This window comes from Lupinus angustifolius, chromosome LG08 (assembly GCF_001865875.1).
Source record: "Lupinus angustifolius cultivar Tanjil chromosome LG08, LupAngTanjil_v1.0, whole genome shotgun sequence".
In the NCBI taxonomy this organism is placed as follows: Eukaryota; Viridiplantae; Streptophyta; class Magnoliopsida; order Fabales; family Fabaceae; genus Lupinus; species Lupinus angustifolius.
This window is the reverse complement of record NC_032016.1, coordinates 21,971,207-21,994,005: the sequence shown is the minus strand read 5'-3', so window position 1 is coordinate 21,994,005 and position 22,799 is coordinate 21,971,207. Positions and strand designations below refer to the sequence as shown.

Genomic DNA, 22,799 nt, shown 5'->3' with positions numbered 1-22,799 from the left:
CAATGAGTATTTGTTGAGACATTTTTCAAACAACTTTCTATGTGTTTGGAGACATAATGATGTGGTCAGGTTAAACCTCATTATCATATGCTTCTTAATTAGTAATTACAACTCCCAATCCATAGTTCACCTATTTTCATGGAACTCGAGGACCACAATCATAAATTTCTCATTCAATTCTTTGCTACCGAATGCCAAGCTTTTATTGATTTGGCACTTGGTGGAATCGCATGAACAGTATTTGTGAACAATATTAGTTACAAAAATTGAACTGTCGTTAATGTGTTATTTAATATTTAATATCCATAAACATAATGATTGCTGCTTATGATTATGACATGAATACCAGCCAATGTTAGAAAAATAATTTCAGAAAACATAAAGCAATTCTAATGTATAAACATATAGATTAATATTTAGTCATAACACTTTATATTGTTCCATTCTTTTTTATTTCCTGTTCAATTTTGTTTATCTTAGTGGCAAGAAGGATGTACTATACTAATCCTAAGGGGGTGTAACTTTTCTTTTGGTCAAGATGGAAATCAATGAAGCAATGAAAGCTATGACCCACAATGTGGGGTTTATCACAAGATAGGAGAGACAAAGTTAAAGACATGCATTCAATTGAAGGATCCAGTATACATATTCATTAAAAGCCCAAAGGGCCAAGACCCAGTACACACATTAATACACTACAATACTACACGCTCTCTCTCCTCTTTTGGAGAGGGCTGCATGACCCTTACTACCAACAATCACACACCATAAAAAAGTAGGTATACATAATCAACAGAGAGAAATAAGAAAAGAGAAGGATCATTGGATGCTCTTTTGCACTCCAATTAATACTTTTTCCTATAAAAAAAGGGTTAGAAACCATATATAGCAAGCAAAGGGAAATGGCTACATGAAGACTAATTTTGTGTTGAGATTTGACCAACTTTAACTGAGTAAAAGATGCCTCATTAATTACCAATTCAAAGGCTTTTCTAAGGGTAGAAATTTAGACGAGAGGTGTAAGTGGCCTTTGGAACCCAATTGCCTGGAACAACATCTCTAGCAGAGAGGGTTCTCCCAGTGGAAGTGCTTAGTTTAACAGAGAATGGTCCTCTTAAAGGTCCTCCAATAATGAACCAATTTGCACCCCATAAATGATTCATCTGCACCCACTCACTAGACCCTGCCTGCCAATGCCAAAATACAACATCATTAAAAAAATGTCATTCTCATTGTCATCATTTAATTTTGTTAAATTTTGCAAATGAAACAAACTGAGGTTGACCCCTTACCTAACATAGTACATGCATAAAACTTATGTTGTCATGTTCCATATTTGGTATAACCAATCAAATGCTTTCATGTTATTAAAAATAGTTGTTATAATAAGAGTTTTGTTTTCAATTCAAATGTTATTTTAATATTGAAGTAATATATTTGATTGATTTTTCCTAATAGGCATACACAATTTTAATAAGATGCCAAAAGTTCCTAAACTGTAAGTTTTCTACAAACAAACAGTGGGGAGAGTGTTGTTTTCAACATTGGTCCCACATATCACATGATTTGAGTTCAGATACAGGAAAATGCACCACCAGAGTAATATTGGTTGCCAATGGGCACCATCATATGAGGAATGAAATGACACACCGATAATATATTTAATACGAGAGAAAAGGGTCTTGCAATAGCAACCTTTGGTAAAAAATCTAATGTGCAAAATATGGCACGTTATCTAAGGAGACACGTCCGCAATATTTGGAATTGTCCACTGCAGACATTGATTAAGATAATAGGCTAGCTATGCTAGTTGCATTTTATTTATTTGATCAGAGAAAAAATGTAAATGACTATAATGCTTTCTTTAAGTTTAGGCAGTTCCTTTTGGTCAAATATGCAACAGAGTTCAAGAATCAGTGTTCCAAAGATGCAATATGTTACTATTGGTTGTACTTCATTTTTTTAAATAAGTGTACATTAATATTTTCATATTATTCTATATAGTTTGATTAGCTTAGGTATATGAGGACAGAATTATTTCAGGACAGAAGATATTTGTTCATTACATTCTAGCTATAAAGTATATTAAGGATATTGTCATTTTTTTATATATTTCATATTAAAGGCTGTTAGCTGCAACGGCATCTGATTCCTCTGCAGACCTAAGATTCAGGGTTCTTCTCTCTTGTGCACTTTTTCCTGTTTCTCGTATATATTTTTCTAAATTTATTCTTATTCAAATAGAGAAATATAATTGTGATACTTAAGGAATAAGCAGTAAAGGAAGAAATTTGATGGAAATAAACATGAAACAACATAAGAAAGATGCATACTTCTCGTATATGCATGGAGCCAATATCTCCCTCAGCATCCTCAAACTCAACCAGAAGTGATAGCCAAAAAGGTGTGGAACCTTCATTAACATGGAAGGCAATTTTTTTACCCGGGTATTTACATGGGGTTCTGCAAAAAAAAAATAAAGATCTATCATGGAGGACAAATTCCTTCACTGCAATTTGCTGTTGTTTAAACTTTAAAATTTTCCTTTCCTTAATCCATTAAACAAAAGATAGTGCATGACATAGACCACAGCAGTACCCCAATAATATATCCAATCAAACATGGCAGTAATAGCAGAAAATAACATTTTCCATAAAAAGAAAGCCGTGTTTATATAATAAACTTTAAAGAAAAAAGTAGTCAAAAGTCAAATATTTACACTAAATAAGGTACAGGAACTAGTCATAGAGTCAATGCAATCAAAGAAAAGTCCAGTACCAAACCCAAGAACAGAAATAATAATACATTTCTGTGTTATTAGATAGAAGAATATATATACATTAAAAAAAGTGAATACATTTTAATCATCACTAACCAATTTCTTATAGTTATAGTAATGATTCTATTTTAAAAAATAAAAATATAGTTCTGTTAACTCAAATAATAGTATTTAAAATAAAGTAAAGGGTAAAAAGGTACCTTCGATAAATGACTGGAATTTCACCACGGTTTCTGAGTTGACCATTCTCTCCAGTAATAGCCATGCGCCCAAATGCAGCACCACTAAGATCAAAGTGGGTTCGGTCGGAGGGACATCCTGGACACTCGTCCGTGATTATAACCGTCACTGCTCGTCTCGTACACATGTTTTTGTCCAAACACTTCACCTTATAGCATGCACCGCACCCTTCCCCTTTCATGAACAGCACCGGACCCACCGCACCTACCCTCGCCCTGAACGGTTTCACATCCACCATTGTACCATACCCACATGCCCCCCCTGTGAATACACACATTCATCATTTATTACCACCACTAATTCAACACTTATTACCATAATTTCACTAATCCATTATTTAATACTAAAATGTTCACTTTCCATTGTTGTCATGCTTATTAGAATTGTTACTAAAATTGTGCAAGATGTGGTCTTTTGCAGTGGCAATAAAGCACAAAACATTATAAATAGTAATAGATGATAAAATAACATAGCTTAACAGAATATTCTATTTCATTTCATGAAAATTTCACGAAAGTCTTATAGTGAAAACTCAGCATTTTTTTCTTCTAAATATAAGTTGTACATTAATATATACATTTGTTACTCCTTGAGTCAACTCAGCGAGTCAAACCATTAGAAAAGTGAAAAGCAGAGGCTTTGTTAAGAGAGTTACCGGTGCTGCCGTCGCCTTCGGGTTCGCCGTACCAGGTGGCGGTTCCAGGATACCAATGCAGGTCTGGAAGACGGTGCTGAGGTTGTCCCTCCGCGCCACATAACAGCACGAGTTGTTTAAGCACCAAACAATAACAGAGCAAGCTCAGATTCAACACGGCGGAGCTACGGTGGCGCTGCATTGTTCTTAGAAGGAAAGTGGGTTGGCGCGCCACCGTTATTATGAGTTTAGTGCGTTGCCGACAGTTTAGTGGCGGCAGAGTGAGTGACTAGTTGTGGTGTGTGTGGGTGTTTAGTTAAACCGTTAAATGGGTTTTGTTAGGTTTCTTTATAGTAAAAAGAGCGTCAATGTTTTTACATTCTTGTCCAGTGGTTAGTGAGTATTTACGGGGGATGCCACTGAGTACCTCGGTGGTAGGTCCCACTGGTAGTTAAGGCGTTAATTCAGCATGTGCGCGCGTACAATTTACCAGGGTGGTGCTTTGGTCATTTCACAATGGAAACAAAGAATAAAGAAGGACGTTGCAAGTTGTAACGTGACACTCTTAAAAACGAAGAAGTTTTGTTTACCCAGTGAGATTCCACCGCCATACAAATAAATGTGTTTGGTATTACCAATTTTTGGGTAAGAAATTATTTAATTTTGGGATGTGTGATTGTCCCTCCAACAAGTACCGCTCCAAAGAATCAAATTCTTAAGATTTTAATTATCCTATAGATTTAGCAGGGTTATATCAACATTTTATTAGTAGTGTACAAATCTGTTTGCTAGAGAGAGTTCTGTTCTCACTCCTTTTTTTCAGTGTGAAACTGTGACTCTGTGAGTGAGATTATGTTGACTTACATATTGTTACGCTTTCTCTGCATGTACTAACCAAGTATATTCTAATATCAATTAGACAACAAGTTTTATTATGTGTAAACTTTTTGATGCTTTATGAGATTTCTCAAATATTTATTAGAAAATTCAAATTAATGATGTGAACGTATAAGGTTAGTTGGTGTATAGATAAAAACATTAATTTGAATATTTAAGCACGTGATAGTTATTAAGTTAAAATCCAAATAAATTATCACCAAATAATCTTAAAAGTTTAAAATTGTCATGGTTTAGTGACCATTGTATGTTCAGGATCAATGCAACATTTTCTTTCTATAATATATTAATTTTCTTAAGAGAGGATAATAATTATTATAACTCATACCCTATCGTTTGTCCTTGAGGGAGAAAACTATTACTATATTTACATTGTCCTTATTTAATTTATTTATCAACTTTATCAATTGACTTAACCCTATAATTTCTTTGACTATCTATCCTCACAACAAGACTAATGATGTGTTGGATTCACTTTGCAAACGCAGGTTTCAACCAAAGCAACTATTTGTAACTTCTGTGTTTCACACAATTTTTTCAACACAGTTCATGAAATCATATATTTTGTCCCAAATTTTATATCACTTTATATATTCATTGTTTCTTATTGGTTTAGAAAAATAAAACATGAACTAAATATATAATAATTTTATATTTTCTGACTAATAAAAATTCATATTCTATTAGCTGTCATGGTCATTTTGTAGTATTGGAACCCTAACCAACCACACACGGAATAAAATTAGGTATAGGATGCAGTCAACAACTTTGTATAGATCAATCACTTTTACAGTTTTACTTATTTTCTTGTTTAATTTGGCATGAAAATTTTATATTTTTAACTTTACTTTTTCTTTTTGACGATTGTGGGTATGTGACCACTTTTTTTCTTTTAATATGTTCTCATGACAATGTGACAAAATTAGGAAAGATTTCCTTTGTATTTTTCAAGCTATGAGAAAATTGTGGACAAGTTATGAGATTGATTGGCCTATGTGGCCCCATCAGGCTACTTTATTAATTTCTCTGTGTTTGTTATCCACATTGGTGGACCATCCATATCTTGAATAAAGTATAAACAAACAAAATGATAGATGCATCTTCTGTATAATGCAGGTGCACCATAATGCATATAATAGCAATTAGATACACCTGCGTGGAACACACTATGAATGGAAGTTCATTGTTACCAAGTCTTGATTAGTGAAGGGGAAAAAAAGCTTGTGCTTAATTAGCACAAAATTTCAAAATTATAGTGTTTCCTTTTCTCATCTTTGGTTATAAGCAAGACTGGTCTTAACATTTGTGGAGAAAAAAATTAGGTCCCTAATTTAAAAGAAATATTTAACAATGTGAAAATTGTATTGGAAGTCTTGAAAAATTGAAATCCCAAACAAATTTTTAGGTATTCATTTTTTTGGCTAAGATACTTTTTTTTGTTGCCAAACTTCTTAATGAATATTAATAAGTCTCATACTTTATTACTTATAGGCCAGTCCATCACTTTAATCATACATAATCTATATGATAATATAATACAAAGAATAAGCAGACTTGTCCGGTGAATATGAATTTTGTAAAAAAAATATAAATGTAACATTACTTTTTATATATATATATATATATATATATAGGTAAAAGAATGGATCTATGGACTTTGTGTCTCACACTAGAATTGAGCATGTTGAATAACTATTAGGCATGGTTAAATATTTCCAACCACCAGAAAATTTTATTTGCATGTAAAAATTAAGAAATTTACTTAGAAACTTGAAAACAACATTTTTAAGATGTCTTCAGAATATGACAAACATTAAGTATGTGCTATTTCTATATGAAGAAATTTTATTTCTCTTAACTATATAAAAGAAATTTGCAATACAACTAAATACGTGAATCAAATGAGAAAAACAATATAAAGAATAATAGAGAAAGTTGATATACACTTATATCGGACTAGATTATTACTAATGAGAGACTTATAAAACCTTGTCTTTAATACTAATTATGTAAGATTTAGTGTTATACATGAAGATCTAGGAAACAAATATTATAATATCTTACTTTTTATAGGGTTGTTGGACTACATCCCATATTTTTACTTCAAATTTTAGAAGTTTTTTCCACATTAAAATTATTGTATTATTATTTTAATTTTATGCTTCATTTGGTTAGGAAAAGAAAATAAGAGAAATATGTGGGAAAGAGAGTAAAAAAAGAGAAAGAGATTAAAAACATAGTGAATTTTAGCATTGTTTGGTTGTATAAAAAAGAATAGAAATAAATCATTTTTCTCCCTTACTCTTCATTGGATAAGGATTTATTGTCCCAAATTATGTTTCAAACCATGCCAAGGATTAATGAAAATAGAGTAAATTACAATAACACCTCATGAATTTTAGTAAAATTACACAAATCACTCATCCATTTGTTACCCCTATAAAGAAACTCTTGATTTTTATACATATATTACACTATCTACCCTTGTATGAAAAATAATTTTGATTTTTTAAACAAAAAAGAGTATAAGTGTAATTAAGTTAAACAAAATATGTATATTGTGAAAATAAATACAAACAATGTACGAGTCAATATATTTTAATTATTTTTTCGTTATAATATAGTACCAGAGTGATTTAAATAACTTATCCTTACAATTATTGATGCATTTTATAATAAATCAAAAATAATGAAAATGTATTATCTCGTATACTATTTCGACTTACCTCCACATTATATCATATTTTGTTTAACTTAATTACACTTATCATATTTTTTGTTTAAAATATCACATTTATTTCTCATATGCAGTGGTAGTTAGTGTAATGTATGTATAAAAATCAAGGTTTTTTATTATAGGTATAAAAAATGAAGGGGTGATTTGTATAATTTCAACTTAGGGAGTGTCAGTGTAATTTACTCATGAAAATAATATTTCATGTCAATTAAAAAAATTAAATGTTTTTTGTTTTATATTATTGGTGTAGCACATGGTTTGAGACTCAGTTTCGATCTTCTTCTTTTCTCTCTTCCCTCCAACTCGCTGCTAAACTAAAGGAGAGAAAGATGACATTTCAATCAACTTCTCTTCTCTCATTCTCTTTCTCTTCTATTTCTACCCTTGCTAATGAAGGCTTACTATATTATATTTGTCTTCTGTTTTGTCATAACTATGATTCACTACCAAGGTAGCAAAATAAATGATTTTGAGATGAACTCTACTTCTTTTTAAGACACATGCATTTCCAAATAAATCTCTGTGTTTATAAAATAACCAATTGTGATACAATTCTTTGATTCCTTGATTACCGGAGAAGGATTGGATGTGCAAACCACATGTCAGAGACAAGAGCTTTAAGAAACAAAGAATCAAATCAAACAGAAGATTAGTGGTTTGGAATGCTTTTTCTAAAAGAAGGTTTAGTTCAAAGATAAGGGAGAGGGAACCATTGAAGTTTCTTTTAATTGTTGCCTTGTGAGCAATAAAGATGTATTATTTGGAGGATATTCTGCAAACTAAACATAAAAGAAAAATCATTGACCAAGTTAATTATTATAAGCTTTAACAGTATTCCTCTTACTAAAATAATAGGCACTTGCAGTAAGATAATATTTTTTAGCACTGGTTCGATAAATAAAATCAAATTTTCCCACTAGGACTATTCTACTAGGTTTCAGACAGTGCAGTAAGATAATATTTTTTAGCTGGAGCATATTTTAATATAGTAATATAACAAATGCCCATGAATCACGATGTGTTAATAAAATAACATCTCATTACTTAATGAAACTAATAAATTAATGCTTACTATTAGTTGTGTTCTATAAAGTATAATGAAATGGTCATTAAAGAGGCCTTCGGTTCATTGTGAATTAACTGAACTTTATTCAGCACTAGTAAGCCTAAAACTTTACCTAAATCACTTTATATTATTTTATAAATAACTGAATGGAGTAACATAATGGGTCTCCCCAGAACATGAAAAATCCTTTATGAAAAGCAAAAAATGGAAGAGGAAGGAGAAAAGTGTGGTAATTCTAGTACTGTATCATTTTTTCCTTTTTTCCCTCATACATTTGGTAGCTAGCTTGCGGCAACAGAAGTTGACTACAGACTTTGTCCAAAGTGCAAATCAATAGTAGGGTCTGTACAATATTAACTTGATTCTCTACTGAATTGGGTCAGGCATTATGGTACCAGAAAATTATTGAATTGTTTATTTTCCTTTACCTTTTTAGAAGAAAAACTCACAGGAAATAAAAGTACTAGTGGTCTATGTAGCTTTCTGTAACCACGTGTTAGTCTATATTCATTATTTTATATAGGGACTATTAAAATTACATGAACCATTAAATTATCCTAGGTCTACTATTATTGGTTTAGTGAAATGCTGATTTGTGATGCTATATAAAAATGAAAGGGATGAACTCATTTACTCAAAAAGTAAGTTTTTTAAACTCAATTTTCATCCTAGTCATCAATTCTATGGATATTCAATGGTTTGAATTAGTAAATAGATCTAAATTATTAGATATTTACCGAATTAATAGTGAGGATGAAGAATTAAGTAGATCCCAAATCAAATATGGGAGGAAAAGGAGAGTGACTCACACGCTTTATTCATCCTCTAAAGTCTAAACAACATAATTCGTGCATTACGTGTTTTTTTTTTAAATTAAGCCAATTATTAACAAAGACAATATTTTTTGTTATCACTTTTGTTTTTTCTTGAAACAAAATAACAAATTTAATTACCGACGAAGTATTTCGTGTCAAGCGTCATTATTTTTTATCATGTGTACTAAATATCTTTTCCTGGTAAAAAATATATGAAATTTATAGTTAGTTTGGACAGAAGATGCCAGAGGGTGAGGGGTTTCTGTATCTTACATACAACCTACAACATAATAAATGATACATGCATATATTTTGCTCATAATCTGCTGCTTGTCAATGGCTCCAAACATCAAGGTTCCATAGCAATGGCCTCACCTATTTGTCTGATTAAGAAAGAATGAAACTGTCTTCAAGAAGAGGGAAGTGCAAGCAAGAACTAAGATATCCCTTACTATGTATCTTAAATTAACTGTTATTGTAAAAACTTAAGTCATTTTCAAATCATGGATTATAGCATAGATCAAAGTAAGGCCTACTTGCTTCTTGGACATAAGGATGAGATTGATGAGTTATAATAGCCTAATAGTAGACATAAACAAAGAAAATCCAACTAGCCAAGATGATTTGAACGAGAAAATCAGGATTAATTAAAGGATTTGAATCTTATACCTTGTCACTAACCCTGATCCACGCATCATTGTTAGGCCCATGCCCATATCCATGATCAATATAAGGAGGTGGAGCATTCTTCAAGAGTGGCACCCTATCAGAAGTATATTCATCATCACTGTCATAATATTGATGTGGCCCAAGAGCTTTGAGTATCATTGCCAATAATAAAGAGAGTCCCTGTTAGCGAAGGGCACAGCCACATGCAACCATCCATCAGTAATTCATACACCAACAAAAAGTTTCGAACTCCAAGGGTAACTTAATCCTCCAATTTTAAAACCAGCAAGAGCCAGTAGAAATATGTGACATATCACAAGAAGAAATATATCTGAGCTGATCATGTCCAGCACTGACGGATCAAATGGATTAAAGAAATAGTGAACAGTGCCAATTCCAATTTACTTTAATTACTAATTACTAACCATATCCATGGATATAACAGTCTCAGATCAGATCCATCATTCACCTACATCAATCTCTTAAAGATAACTATATTATAGGTTCTAGTTAGGAAGAAATGAAACAATTGATCTTGACAATGTGAAAAGGATATTTCATGGAAAAGCTCTTTATATGCGCTTAGCTTAGTAGGGACCTAGTGGCAATCATATAAGAGTCTTCATATTTTATATAACAGATAATGCAAATTGTTGTTTTGGGAATTTTTCTATGACTTATTTGCAGAAGAGAAGGAAGAAGCTAGTGAGGCAATCTTTAAAATATGAAGAAAAACTTCCCTAGAATGAATTAATTGATTTGTGCTGGAACTTGGAGTCCATGGTGAAAAATCATTGACATTCGGTAATTAGGCCTTACCAGTAATTGTGTCATGACACCAAGCAAAAGCCAGAGAAAAAGAGGGAGGCAGATTTACCTGCACCGACACAAGTGAGAGACCTATCCATTTGCACATCTCAAAGTTTGACCTGATGAAATTCTTGAACTGTTCAAAACTCCCTGAGGGGTCCTTTGGGAAGTCCTGATTCCAATTTCAAAGTTAAAGGGGATCACACTATTGCTTAACCAATCTAATGTGTAACTGAGAGAGAATGCTACAAAGTTATTGAATTAACAAAATAATTACTGAGAAAGTTTTCCGGAATCCAGACACAACATACCTTCTCCCAGTCCCGGTTTAAAAATACATCAACTGTTATCGCAGCCTCCAGCATGAGAAGCAAAACCACAAACACCATATACTATAACCAGTCAAGGTCAACAGTGATTTGATGGCATAATGAGAGAGTGACATGTTGAGGTTATTCAAAAGTACAAAAGAATGGTCTATTTATAGGTCAACAATAAAAGATAAATAGAATCCTAATATAATTACCCATAATGACATCATTGATTATAACATGTTAAAGCACACTAAACTTTAAACTTGTTACAGGATGATAAATATTATGATTTTTTTTTTTTGATACTCTAAGACCCCCTCATGTTAAAGCTCACCAAGCTTTAAGCTTGTTACATGCATATATAGATCTTTTTACCTAGCAGTTAGCACCCAAAATCATTGAAATTGAAATTATGGCTGACATTTGCTTCTAGGCAAAAGACAAAGATAGTGAGTGCATCTGGGACAAAATTGGGGCAAGTTCATTTGGGACAAAGCTGAGGCCGGTGCATTCGGGAGAAATCCGGGGCCAGTGCATCTGGGAAAAATCCGGGCCAGTGCATCTGGGACAAATCCAGGGCCAGTGCACCTGGGACAAATCCAGGGCCAGTGCACCTGGGACAAAGACGGGGCAATTGCACTTGAGATAAAGACAGTAAAATAGTAGCAGCAACGACAGACCTTGAAAGTAGGATGATAACAACGACTAAAAGCAACTTGGAAAGAAGATGACAACCGAAAAACCAACTAACATAAGGATCACAAGCCTAAACTTCCCTCGAGGTGGATACCATGTTAGAAATATAGAAACAGAAGGGTAGACAAGGATGAGTCTTTGAGAGTCTAATCCTAAAACAATAATTACTTAATGACCATGACGAAATGAGATCAATCTATATAAAATATAATAAAATTATTATAAATGTAAATTGAATAAGATATCAATCATAATTCTAACACACTTGAACCAAAGGATAAGATAACACCCTCATCCAAATTAAGGACCTTATCACTAACAGACTATATGATAAAGGATCAATTCATGAAATAAGCAAGTTCTGATCACACTCTGAACCTTTGATAACCTTGCTTAGGCTTGGGAACCAGAGGCTTTCAGAAACAAAAGTTATGAGCTTTATCCTGAACATGCAACCACCTTCATATATTCCTTTGAACAATTAAGAACAATATGTGATGATGTGTGATTATATGATATTTTATTATTTTATGTTGGGAAATGTTAATGGGTGAACTAAGGGCACTTGTTTAGAAAATGTGTGTTTGAAAGTGGTGCATTCAACACATTGAAAATTTAAGAGTTGTACTTTCCAAAGCACAGTTTCTAAGTTTGATCCTTCACAAGGGACATTAGAGTGCTCATCAAACGACCCTTTCGTGTTTATATGATCGGTTGTAGCCTGCTATGCTACTATCCTATTTTTTAAGAAATGTCATTACCTCATGTCTATCAGCAATGTATCTGATAACAATACATATATCTTTGCATCATAGACTAAAATACAACGGTAGACTCAAGAAAAGGATACCAAATATAGACAACAGCCATTAGCAGATTCAGCAGAAATGTGACCAGAACAAGTAATTACACAGAATGCAACTCCAAGGCCAAGAAACGTGTAAATGAACCTGATTGCAGAAAAAAGAAAATCATTCACAATCGATCCATAGAAAACAAAACAACTTCATAATTTACACAAGAAGCATACATGCAGAAAATAGCAACAACAAACTCCCATTGTGTTCAAACATTCAAAACAGGCAATTTTTAGGTGGCAACCAGTGTAGCTCTCAAAATGAACATGTCCAAAACCAACACCCTTGCTGAAACAATTCATCTCACAATATAACATTATTAAAATTACTATTTCTCTTCACTAAAATGTATCCTTTAGTCAACAAACTAATGGTAAAAACAAACAAAAAAAACCCATTAATCTCATAAAGCAGAATATTACTATATTCTATAATCTGGGGAATCTACATTTTATTTTCAGGTGTGAATCAAAAGGCTCAAAAATTTAACAACCATCCCAACAAGGGAAATGGGTGGTAGGAAAAAAAACACAGAAAATTCAAAAGAGATATTTTTTTTTACCACGGAGGTGGGAAATCAGAATCTTCATCAAAGGGAAGTTCACCCATTTGCCTTTGCCAAACCCTAATCAACCAAGCAGAATATAGAATCATGGCTAGACCAGCCATCCCAATCACCGAGTTCACCAGCTTCAATATCGATTGTATGCAGCTCCTCAACATCCTCACCATTTTTTTTTCCAATTCCCAAAAGGTTCAACAAAAAAATATATAAACTTAATTTAACCCCCTAATTGTCTGAATTAAAAATCGAAGATAGAATTTAGAGTGCAAGAAACCCTAGATTCAACCTAGGGTTCAAGCACTTACCGATTCGATTAGAGGAAGGAGGTTGGTTTCTTTCCTCCTTCTGCTCTATGGCCCTCGATTTTAACCTCGGCCAGATTACTATATCATTTCAATTATAACGTTTTTCGATTTTATCATTTAACCTGTCAAATTGAAAAAACGTAAAATTGTTCCAAAAAAAAATATCAAATGTATGTTAAATTAGTCATTTTTTGATTAAATTAGTCTATATCTAGTGTTATAAAAGATATTAAAAATAATTAATTTAACAACCATTTAAAAAAAAATTGAGGAAAACTTTGGGTTTCTTGAACTTTAAGGACCAAATTGTTAAAATTGAAAAACATAATCGACTAAAATGAGTATTTAATACTTATTGTGGATTTGCACATTTGGTCTATTAAAAAAAAGTTGTTAGTACATGGAAATATAACAAAGCAACTAGGGAACGAGGCAGAAATTTATGTCTAAGATTTGAGACGCCTTAATAGACATATGAGTCTCAAACATGTAAGCAATCATGATTAAAAGCTTAATCTTGGACATAAAATCTTTGAGCTTGTTATCCCCTTAAAGAACATGGTGATAGAGTACAACCTAATCATTCGCAAGCAGTAAGTGAATGTTCTTAATAATTTGAGCAAGAGGATAAAAGCGAATGTGCAACTCATTAGTGAATATATGATTTGCTTCAAAACAATCACTTTCCAAGATAATAGAACGATGACTCATTTGTCAAGCTAATCTTAAGCCATAATCTATAGATTTGACTCCAATAATAATGAGACTCCCTAATCCAAAATTGGCTACAAACGTAGAAATTCGTTGACCATCATGATTACAGATGATTCCACCACCATAACTCAAGTTATTGTCCAATCTACAACTATCATCCATATTTAGCTTTAAAAAACCAAGCTCCGGTTTGATCCAATGAGTACTAGGAAGTGAAACGGTAGTGGAGTAAATGTGAATGATAGACCAATCATTGAAGTCTTGATGAACGCTTTTAACAACATGGTGCACGTCCCATGAGTTACCTCCAAAGACATAATTATTTCCCCATCTCAAGCACACCATATCCCTGCAAGAAATAAAAGACCATGTGGAAGTCGAGAATTATCCACCAACCTATGCACGGATAAGTGATTATTCCAAAACAAGTGATTGTCAAAACAAAGCATTATTGGTTAGAAATTTCAATGTGTAATATAAAAATCCTATAAAGATCTTATCAATCACAACTTCGGAACATAATTAATATGATATCCGTTAAATCTATAGAACTTAGCCTTGCTCTTGTTGAGATGAATATGAGAGGATAAAAGAGTAGAAGAGAGAAAATGAGATAGTTTGCAAATTTTAAGAAAGTAAGTTTAGAGAATAAAAAATTCAGAAATGACTAAGCTACCCCCACCAAATTCACATTGTCATATACACATATATGTAAAGGTAAAATTATATATATAAGAAAAACTTATATTTTATCTATTCTCTTTTTCTTCTACCAAATAACTCTAAAATTTAACTATACTTGTTATCTCTTTATCTCTACTCACAATCTTCTTTTTTCTATCTTCTCTCTTATCACTTTTTCTCTAAACCAATCAAAACATTAAACTTTTCACATGAGCAACGGTATAACACTTTTAAACTTGGATGAATTTGTTTGATTATAATTAGTTTCCATGAATGTAAATCAAGATTTTGAATTACTCCAAATAGCAACTAGAAAGTTCTATTTTTCTTGTGATTATGATATTAATAAAAGTCTATAAAAATATTTTAAATTTTATATCTTTTGTTTTTTTTAATTAACTCACGTTAAGTCATTAACTATCGGTTAAATTTCTCTATGCATAAATGTTGAAGAGGTAAATGATGCACATTTTCACATACACACTAGAGAAATGATAAACTAGAAGGGGAAATGGATCACGCGACGGTGGGTGTTATAATAAGGAGGCAAATGTTGTCGGTACTAGGAGGTTTACGGTGGCAACCTCCTTATGCTAAATCTATCCGCAACCAGTTACCAGCTACCACACCCTTTTACTCCTTTCTCCGACCAAACACAAATACACTCAAATATCTACCCCAACGTTTCAATTCCCAAACTTGTTCCAAGACCTATTGCAAAAAGAGTGAAGAACAAGTCACAAATAATAACACACCCTTTTCTCATGGATTCAATGCTTTGAAAGAAGAGTGTGTTCCATTGGAGAGTGAGAATCTATGGTCTACTCTTGCTCTTTATCTATTCATTCTCCATATTCCTTTCAGTTTTGGAGGCTTATCTGTGGTTGCGCTACTTACACGAGAATCTGTTCTTGACCCACAAACTAAAGTTAGCACCTTTATTAGTTATTTAATAATATTGCTCAAATGGGTATTGGATTTAAGGTTCATAACGTTTCTTTCTTTTTATTTGTTTGTGTAGGCTTTATCACTTCTCGTTATTCAAATTCTTGAGCTTAGTGGGGCTCTGGTTTTATTTAAGTACAATGCTAAGCCGCAATACGAGTTTATAAATTTCTTCAAAAAAGACAAATTATTGAATGACAGGAATTGGATTGTGGCATCTGTACTAGGATTTGGGTTTCTTGTTTTTCTGATTTTTCTAACATCACTGCTTGCTGACAGTTTATTTGGCTCTAAGGTTAGTGATTATGTTTTTTTAACATATTATTGCATTTCATATGCGTAGGAATTCACATCATAAACTATGTGACCCAAAATTCCACACTTATGGTAATTCTTCTTCTACTATTATTTTGCGAGTTGTGCTAACGATAATCATCTTGTCCCAAGGAAAAGTCTTATCCAATCAAGGAAAATATCGCCCGTAATTTAGTTGCTTTCTTTTTCTATATTTCGTTTATTTCTTTTATGAGTGTTTATTCAAAGACAGTGAATTTACCATGCACCTTTTATTTGAGGAATGGGTATTTGAAAATAAGAGGAGAGATAAATTATGTAGTTTGAAATCTGAGTTAGAAGTTTGACAATGCACTGAATGATCATAGGCTGAAAATTGTGTACAATAATTTTTAGACTTTTAGTTCAACACTCAACAAGTCAGATAAGTTGCTCCACATCCGTAATGTTGAAGTTAACAGATATCTAAGATTGTTATGCATTCCTAGTGTACTTGGCTTAAAATTACATTTGCAATGTGATTCAGTTTTGAAAAATATCCAGCACTATCTGGTATCAAACTTAGTATTTTACTTCGTGTGGGCTGCCTATTTGTCATAATAGAATTCTCCTGATACTTAATATATACCTTAAACAATGTCTCTAAAAAGATATAAAAGCATTATTATTGCAAACCATGGAACTATCAATTCTTCCGCAGCCACTTCAGCAATGGCTCAAGTGGTGAAAAGGGTGGCTATGCTGCAGCCTAATCAGATTTGATCACCCATGGATGTGGTACTAGTTTAAAAATTCAATTTCTCCCCAAATTTTGTTTTTTGAATATACCATCAATCCTCATGATTGAGTATTATAGTTATTAAATTTGCTGTGTTTTTTAGTCATTTACCTTAGCAAAATGGCAGGGTTTAAAACTTATGAAAGAGCACTGCAAGCATTTTGTGCAAACTGCAAATGAAAATGTTTTAGCCAATAAAAAAGTGGGTTAAACGGGAATCATAGTATTTGATAAGGAAAGGTTTAAAAGAAAGTCGAATAGCATTTGTCGAACATTGTTTCGTACATATGCTGCAAATTAAAGTCGTACTAAATAGTATTATCCTGTATGCAATGCTGGTGTTTTCCAGTAATCTCTTTTGCCATATGCTTGCAGCCTGTTAACCCCATCCTCAAGGAGATCCTCCTATACAGTGATATCTCAAGAGTATCTTGTGTGCTTGTTTTATGCATCGTAACTCCCCTTTTGGAGGAAGTTGTTTATCGGGGATTTTTGTTGACATCACTTTCTTCCACCATGGAATGGCAGCAAGCTGTTGCCATAAGCTCAATCATATTCAGTGCAATTCACTTCTCTGGTGAGAAATTTTTACAATTGTTCATCGTTGGGTGTGTCCTTGGATGCTCTTATTGCTGGACTGGAAATCTGAGTTCTAACATTGCTATACATTCCTTGTACAATGCTCTGACCTTAATAATAACTTACTATTCTTAAATTTCATTTATCGATATGATTCAGCAAAATTGTTTACATAGTATCTGTATTTTACCATCTTTTAAGGGGTTCTGTTCTCCTCCTCTTATGTCAACTATTTTTAAATCGAGGTGTATTTAAGAAAAAGGAATAGAATTTTCCTGGTGGAAATTTTGCAGGGATGTCATGGACAGAAATGGCATTGAGAACATGCCCGCGAAGTGTTTTGAGGATACTTGTCACATAGAAGAGTCTTAGGATTTAGGATACATTTGTTTCATTGAAGACCAGAGATAATCTGATACGGATCACATCGTTGGGGTCCCTCCCAATCAGGTAAGATGTAGTTGTGCACACGGCAACCACTGCTCCAACTTTTATCAAGCTATTTCCTCCAACCGTAAGTGGGTCTTGGCACAACGTTAAGGTTGTTCCCTTATGACTTACAAATGACGAGTTCAAATCCTAAAATAACCTTTGTGCTGTAAGGTATTTGATGAAAGCTTTTGCGTTAGCTTTCATTTTTTGCTGGTAAAAATTCCACTCTTTAGTTTATTTCCCCTTGTTGTAGTGTAAAAGTTAGTGGTAAAAATTCCACTCTTTAGTTTATTTCCTCTTCTTAGAATTAAAATTTGGTATGCTAGAACTTCCATTAAAATGATCCCCGGGAAGATGGAGAACTCATATCCTAAGCATGTGGATAAAGGCAAGCAACTCAAGCAGTAGCTTTAACTTTTAAATATAGAGAGTAAGCAGTGATTTTAGTTTCTAACAGTAGTTTTAACTTTTAAAATTAATTATCTGGGCCTAGACATGATTGTAATTCCTTAAATATCATGGAGATAAATCAGAAACATGTTCTTGCTCAAGCACAGATCTAAAACCAAACTCTATCTATAATTCCATGGCAATTCAAGATGAGTACTAAATTCAGAAGCATATATAGAGAATATCCATGGAAATAAAGTTCTTGATAGACCAGTGATCTTCTAATTATAGGTTAGTCTTAGCCTTGTTTCCGCCGTAAGAGATGACTAAAAATAAGACACTTGTTGGATATATATATATATGGGAGTAGATTACTATTGATAACACTTGTTGGACAGACAATCGTTACTTGAAGGGGAGTAATTTCTGATCCATATGAAGAGAAGATACTAGTGTACTAAGTAATAAATGCAAGAATAGACATAGTACTAAGGAATGAGATTTTGTAATAAAAATAAAAACTGTGAAAATAAAAATTAATTGTGTAAAAAAACTTGGCCCTCATTAAGTATGTGTCCTTTGAATAGCGCTTGTTGCACGTGCACAAGGGCAAACTATCTAAATGAAGGGATTAGAAAACTTGAGCAATATATATATGGCAAAGACCAAGTAAAGGCAAGTAGAACCATTAGAAGTTTGGAAACACCTTACAATAGGCTTCATTCCCACCATAATTCATGCAATCTCTCCCTTTCCCTCTCTCCAAACCATGATATAAAATAAGCACATCCTTCAAAGGATCGGAGAAAACCAAATAACAAAAAACAAAGGGTGAGACTTGAGAGTCAAAGAGAAAAATGGGTCCAAATGCTTTGTTCTCTTCCATTCTCTCTATGTTCTTTTTAGCCACATTAGCCTCAGCCTCCACTTTTTTGTCTGGTACATTCTTTTTCCTTCAACTTCCAACCTTTTAATACTATCATGGAATTTGTTAAGTTTGGATTAATAAGATTGAATTATTTGTGTGTGCACAGATAACATATTTAATAAAACTGAAGTGCCTCATGGTCGTGCCCTTGTAGAGGATGAGCCACTGAAAGGTAACATTTGTTCAACTTTTCTCTCTCTTTTTATATTGGTACCATAAAATGGAATTCCTCAGATTTTCATGAATCTTCATTGGGTTTCCCTTCATATCAAATGTGGACAATCATGAAGCTAAAAAATACATAAATCAAATTTATTCTTTAGAACCATCAGGTTATGTTATTTATTCTTGCCAAGTGCAAACAAATGTTGTGCACTAACCTGTAAGTCATGTGTGAATTTCTTTTGAAGTGGGTAATGATGGTATCTTGATTTGAAGAAATATATACAATATTTAACTCATTAAATAATAAAACTGTAGAGACACTCTTATAGTCTTATTTAAAGAAGTTTTTTCTTTATCTGATGATCCCTTACTCCTTTTCAATGTTGGGATGGAAAAAAAGTAGAAAAACTTTAGAGGGCAGTTTAGTTTGTTTCTTATTTTCAATTTCAATTAATATAACGATTTTTCATTAGGAAGTGGGTATATGTTATATTTATCAATTCTACTATTTGTAGATCAAGTTTTAAACTATAGATTTCACACCATATCCATTTAATTTTATCTCTCATTTATCATTTTATCCTTTTGTATACACACAATCATTGTCTTATTGTTATATACATGAAACATTGTCCAAAATTGTGCATGCAGTTTGCCGCATTAACTTTGAGATACAAGACTACACAGTCCTAACAAGCAAATGCAAGAAACCCGATTACTCATCCAAGGTGTGCTGTGAAGCTTTCAAGGAATTTGCTTGCCCTTATGCCGAATATATTAATGACATGTCCACTGATTGTGCACCAGCTATGTTTTACTACATAAACTTGCATGGTGATTACCCTCAAGGCCTTTTTGCTAATAATTGCAAAGAAGGACCTGAAGGTCTTGACTGCACTTCAATCAAGCCAGTAAAAATATATCACACTTCTATTTATCACGGGAAGAGGCCCCATAAGAAGCCTTAATTCTAGGATTATTTAATTCTACAAGTCTAAGAAAAGTGAGTTTTGATGGGAAAATATGTTGAAATGATGCACAAGAGTAATATATTTATTTTTTGAATAAAAATATTCCTTTTATGGTTGTTTTAGCAAAACCCTTAATAATGATAATAGTGATATATACAAAGGTTGTAGATAGCATAATGTATAGAAAATGATTCAGGAAAATGCCTCATCTATATTACACATTCAATTTTTTTGGTGCCTTCTTGCATCATATCATGTCTTGTGGGGGAATGGACCTATAGTACATGTGATAAGATCGAACTATGTACTTGGTCTTAGGGCTAGTGGTGAATGTTGTGTACTCTTCTTGTTGTTCCAAGTGTTAGAGTAAAAGTGTGTGTTGATATTGATCAAATAATTTGTTTGACTTTATAGCATTTATAATGTTGTGGACTTGGCATTATTTTTATTTTTTAAGAAATGCAACCAATCTTGAATGAACTCTTAAAATGAATGGGATTTATATGTAGTGAACAAAATACAATAAGGATGAACCATTTCAATTTTCTCCAATTATTAATTTGAAGGCAGGATCCTACATTGAATGATAAGAAACATATATTGAAGTGGAAGAACACAAGTTAACTTCCGAGGCACGTTTGCAATTCTTGAAGTAATTCTTCAGAAAAAAGTAATATGTTTGGTTACAGTTTTTCCAAAGTAATTTTTGCTTCCAAACGTGTATCTACTAGAAACAAAAAAAAACTAGCTTTTCATTTTACTTGAAAAGTTAATATTAATTTTTTTTTACTATAAATATAAATTTAAATAAGAGCTTTCAAACATAAATCACCTTTTCTTGATCATGTTTTGACCCTTTGTTTCTCATTTTTATCAATGAAAATTGATGTGTTTTTGCACCAAATTCTTACAAAATCGTCATTTCTTTAACCTAAACTTGTAATGAACTATTTATCTCATTCTTTTTTAATTTGTTTTTAGATGAATTATGAGTCATTTAATTTTTCTATTACTGGTGAAATATGTTTGATTTTGGTAATATCAATAGATCATTTCATTATATGTGTTAAGAAATAATTATTTTTTATATGTGGTTGTTTCTTCCCATAAATATCACTCATAAGAATCTAATTCTTGAACTAATAACAAAAACTAAGAAAAGAGTTTAGATTCATCATAATTTAGTTATCCAATTTGTTATTATTTTATTAAATAATGTAGTTTATGTTCTAGCAATAACAATAAAACAACATTAGTATAACAATTCTGGTATTTTATAATAGATTATGAGTATAAAATCTCTTGAAGATAAGTTTATCTCCCCAATTAGTTGGACCTTGATACATGTCTTTACTTAATCAATTCTTAAATCAAAAGCTTTTAATTTAACTGTGTTTTAAGGAGAATATAAGAACCTTTCACCATTTTGACTTAGTTACTTTCCAAACCACCACTCTTGATCACACCTATCTCATTAAGTTACATATAAAATTAATTCCTAAGCAAATTAAACCACTTCCATTCTTAATTTGTTCCACCATACCAACCATTAAACAACCACACCACCTCATAACCACTTTCTCCCTCATAATGATGAGTTATGTGATGACCATTGTTTGTTTTTCATTTGTTTGTGTGTATTTATATTTGTTCTACTTGCCCAACTCTTCCATTTTTCTCAGTTTTTTTCGAGAACAAAAGAAGTGGAGACCAAAGGCTGATATCTTCCCCTTGAGGCACATTTAAATTGAGAGCTTTTAATTAAAAAAATTGATTGAGCCAAAGACAAGTATGGAAGTTTAATTGGTTTGAAGAGATAAAATTATCTCCACGAGATACTTTGTAGCTCATTTCTACAACTTTCTTTTTGGTAATTTTTCTACAACTTTCTACTCTCAAACATATAATTACTTGCATTTATATTCACTAGTAAATTTAAATTGAGAAGTGTTACAAATTAATTATAAATTATCTTTATAAAAATAGTTTAAACTCTTGAAATATTTGAGTTTTTGTTAGTTGGTTAGTTAGTTTAGTTAAGATAGTTAGTTTTTCTTTCCTTTTATATAAATGATTTAATATCACTTTATTTTCCATCCATTTTTTTTTTCAATACACAATCATCAATCATATAATTCATTCACTTAATTCAATATTCTCTCAATGAACGAAATTCATATCTTATTTATGCTCTTGATTCTTAAATAAACTTGAGGATATTTATAGATAGATGGGAGAAAAATAGATCTAAATATATCTCACATAATATGTAATGAACTAATCTCTTTCAAAAATATGTTATATCTCTTAATAAATGTTACTATCATAAATCAAACTTTAATTTTGTGGTCTTCCTGTGAATGTAATAAAACCTTACACAAATCAATGTTTTGTGGATCATTTAAACATATGTTTTGCACGAGCCAATATTCTCCGATATTGGAGAGGATCTAGTGCTAAGTAGATTTGTTTTGCACATAGCACATTTTATTTTATAATATGAATGTGGGGGGAACAACCAAAGTTGGCCAATAA

General features: G+C 32.1%; 4 protein-coding genes across 5 annotated transcripts; 2 read left to right on the top strand and 2 right to left on the bottom strand.

The window, feature by feature from the left end:
• On the bottom strand, positions 838-4,008 carry LOC109355594 (expansin-B3-like). 2 transcript variants are annotated; one of them, XM_019598828.1, is made up of 5 exons: positions 3,907-4,008; positions 3,675-3,865; positions 2,980-3,280; positions 2,334-2,463; positions 838-1,187 (listed from the first exon to the last, which is right to left on the bottom strand). In XM_019598828.1, the coding sequence occupies exons 2-5, from the start codon at positions 3,853-3,855 to the stop codon at positions 993-995; spliced, it is 807 nt and encodes a 268-aa protein (XP_019454373.1). In that variant the 5' UTR covers positions 3,856-3,865; positions 3,907-4,008; the 3' UTR covers positions 838-992. The 2 variants fall into 2 exon arrangements, with proteins under 2 accessions (XP_019454373.1, XP_019454372.1); XM_019598827.1 differs by having other exon boundaries at positions 838-949; positions 985-1,187; positions 3,675-3,979.
• Positions 9,349-13,460, bottom strand: LOC109355491 (tetraspanin-19). The gene is made up of 6 exons (XM_019598682.1): positions 13,077-13,460; positions 12,508-12,607; positions 10,959-11,039; positions 10,715-10,819; positions 9,838-10,017; positions 9,349-9,551 (listed from the first exon to the last, which is right to left on the bottom strand). Exons 1-6 carry the CDS (start codon positions 13,244-13,246, stop codon positions 9,540-9,542), a joined length of 648 nt encoding a protein of 215 aa, XP_019454227.1. The 5' UTR covers positions 13,247-13,460; the 3' UTR covers positions 9,349-9,539.
• Positions 15,256-17,550, top strand: LOC109353386. Its single transcript, XM_019595633.1, has 3 exons — positions 15,256-15,710; positions 15,804-16,022; positions 17,175-17,550. Exons 1-3 carry the CDS (start codon positions 15,294-15,296, stop codon positions 17,511-17,513), a joined length of 975 nt encoding a protein of 324 aa, XP_019451178.1. The 5' UTR covers positions 15,256-15,293; the 3' UTR covers positions 17,514-17,550.
• On the top strand, positions 18,964-20,539 carry LOC109353387 (GPI-anchored protein LLG1-like). Its single transcript, XM_019595634.1, has 3 exons — positions 18,964-19,139; positions 19,235-19,300; positions 19,945-20,539. The coding sequence occupies exons 1-3, from the start codon at positions 19,058-19,060 to the stop codon at positions 20,259-20,261; spliced, it is 465 nt and encodes a 154-aa protein (XP_019451179.1). The 5' UTR covers positions 18,964-19,057; the 3' UTR covers positions 20,262-20,539.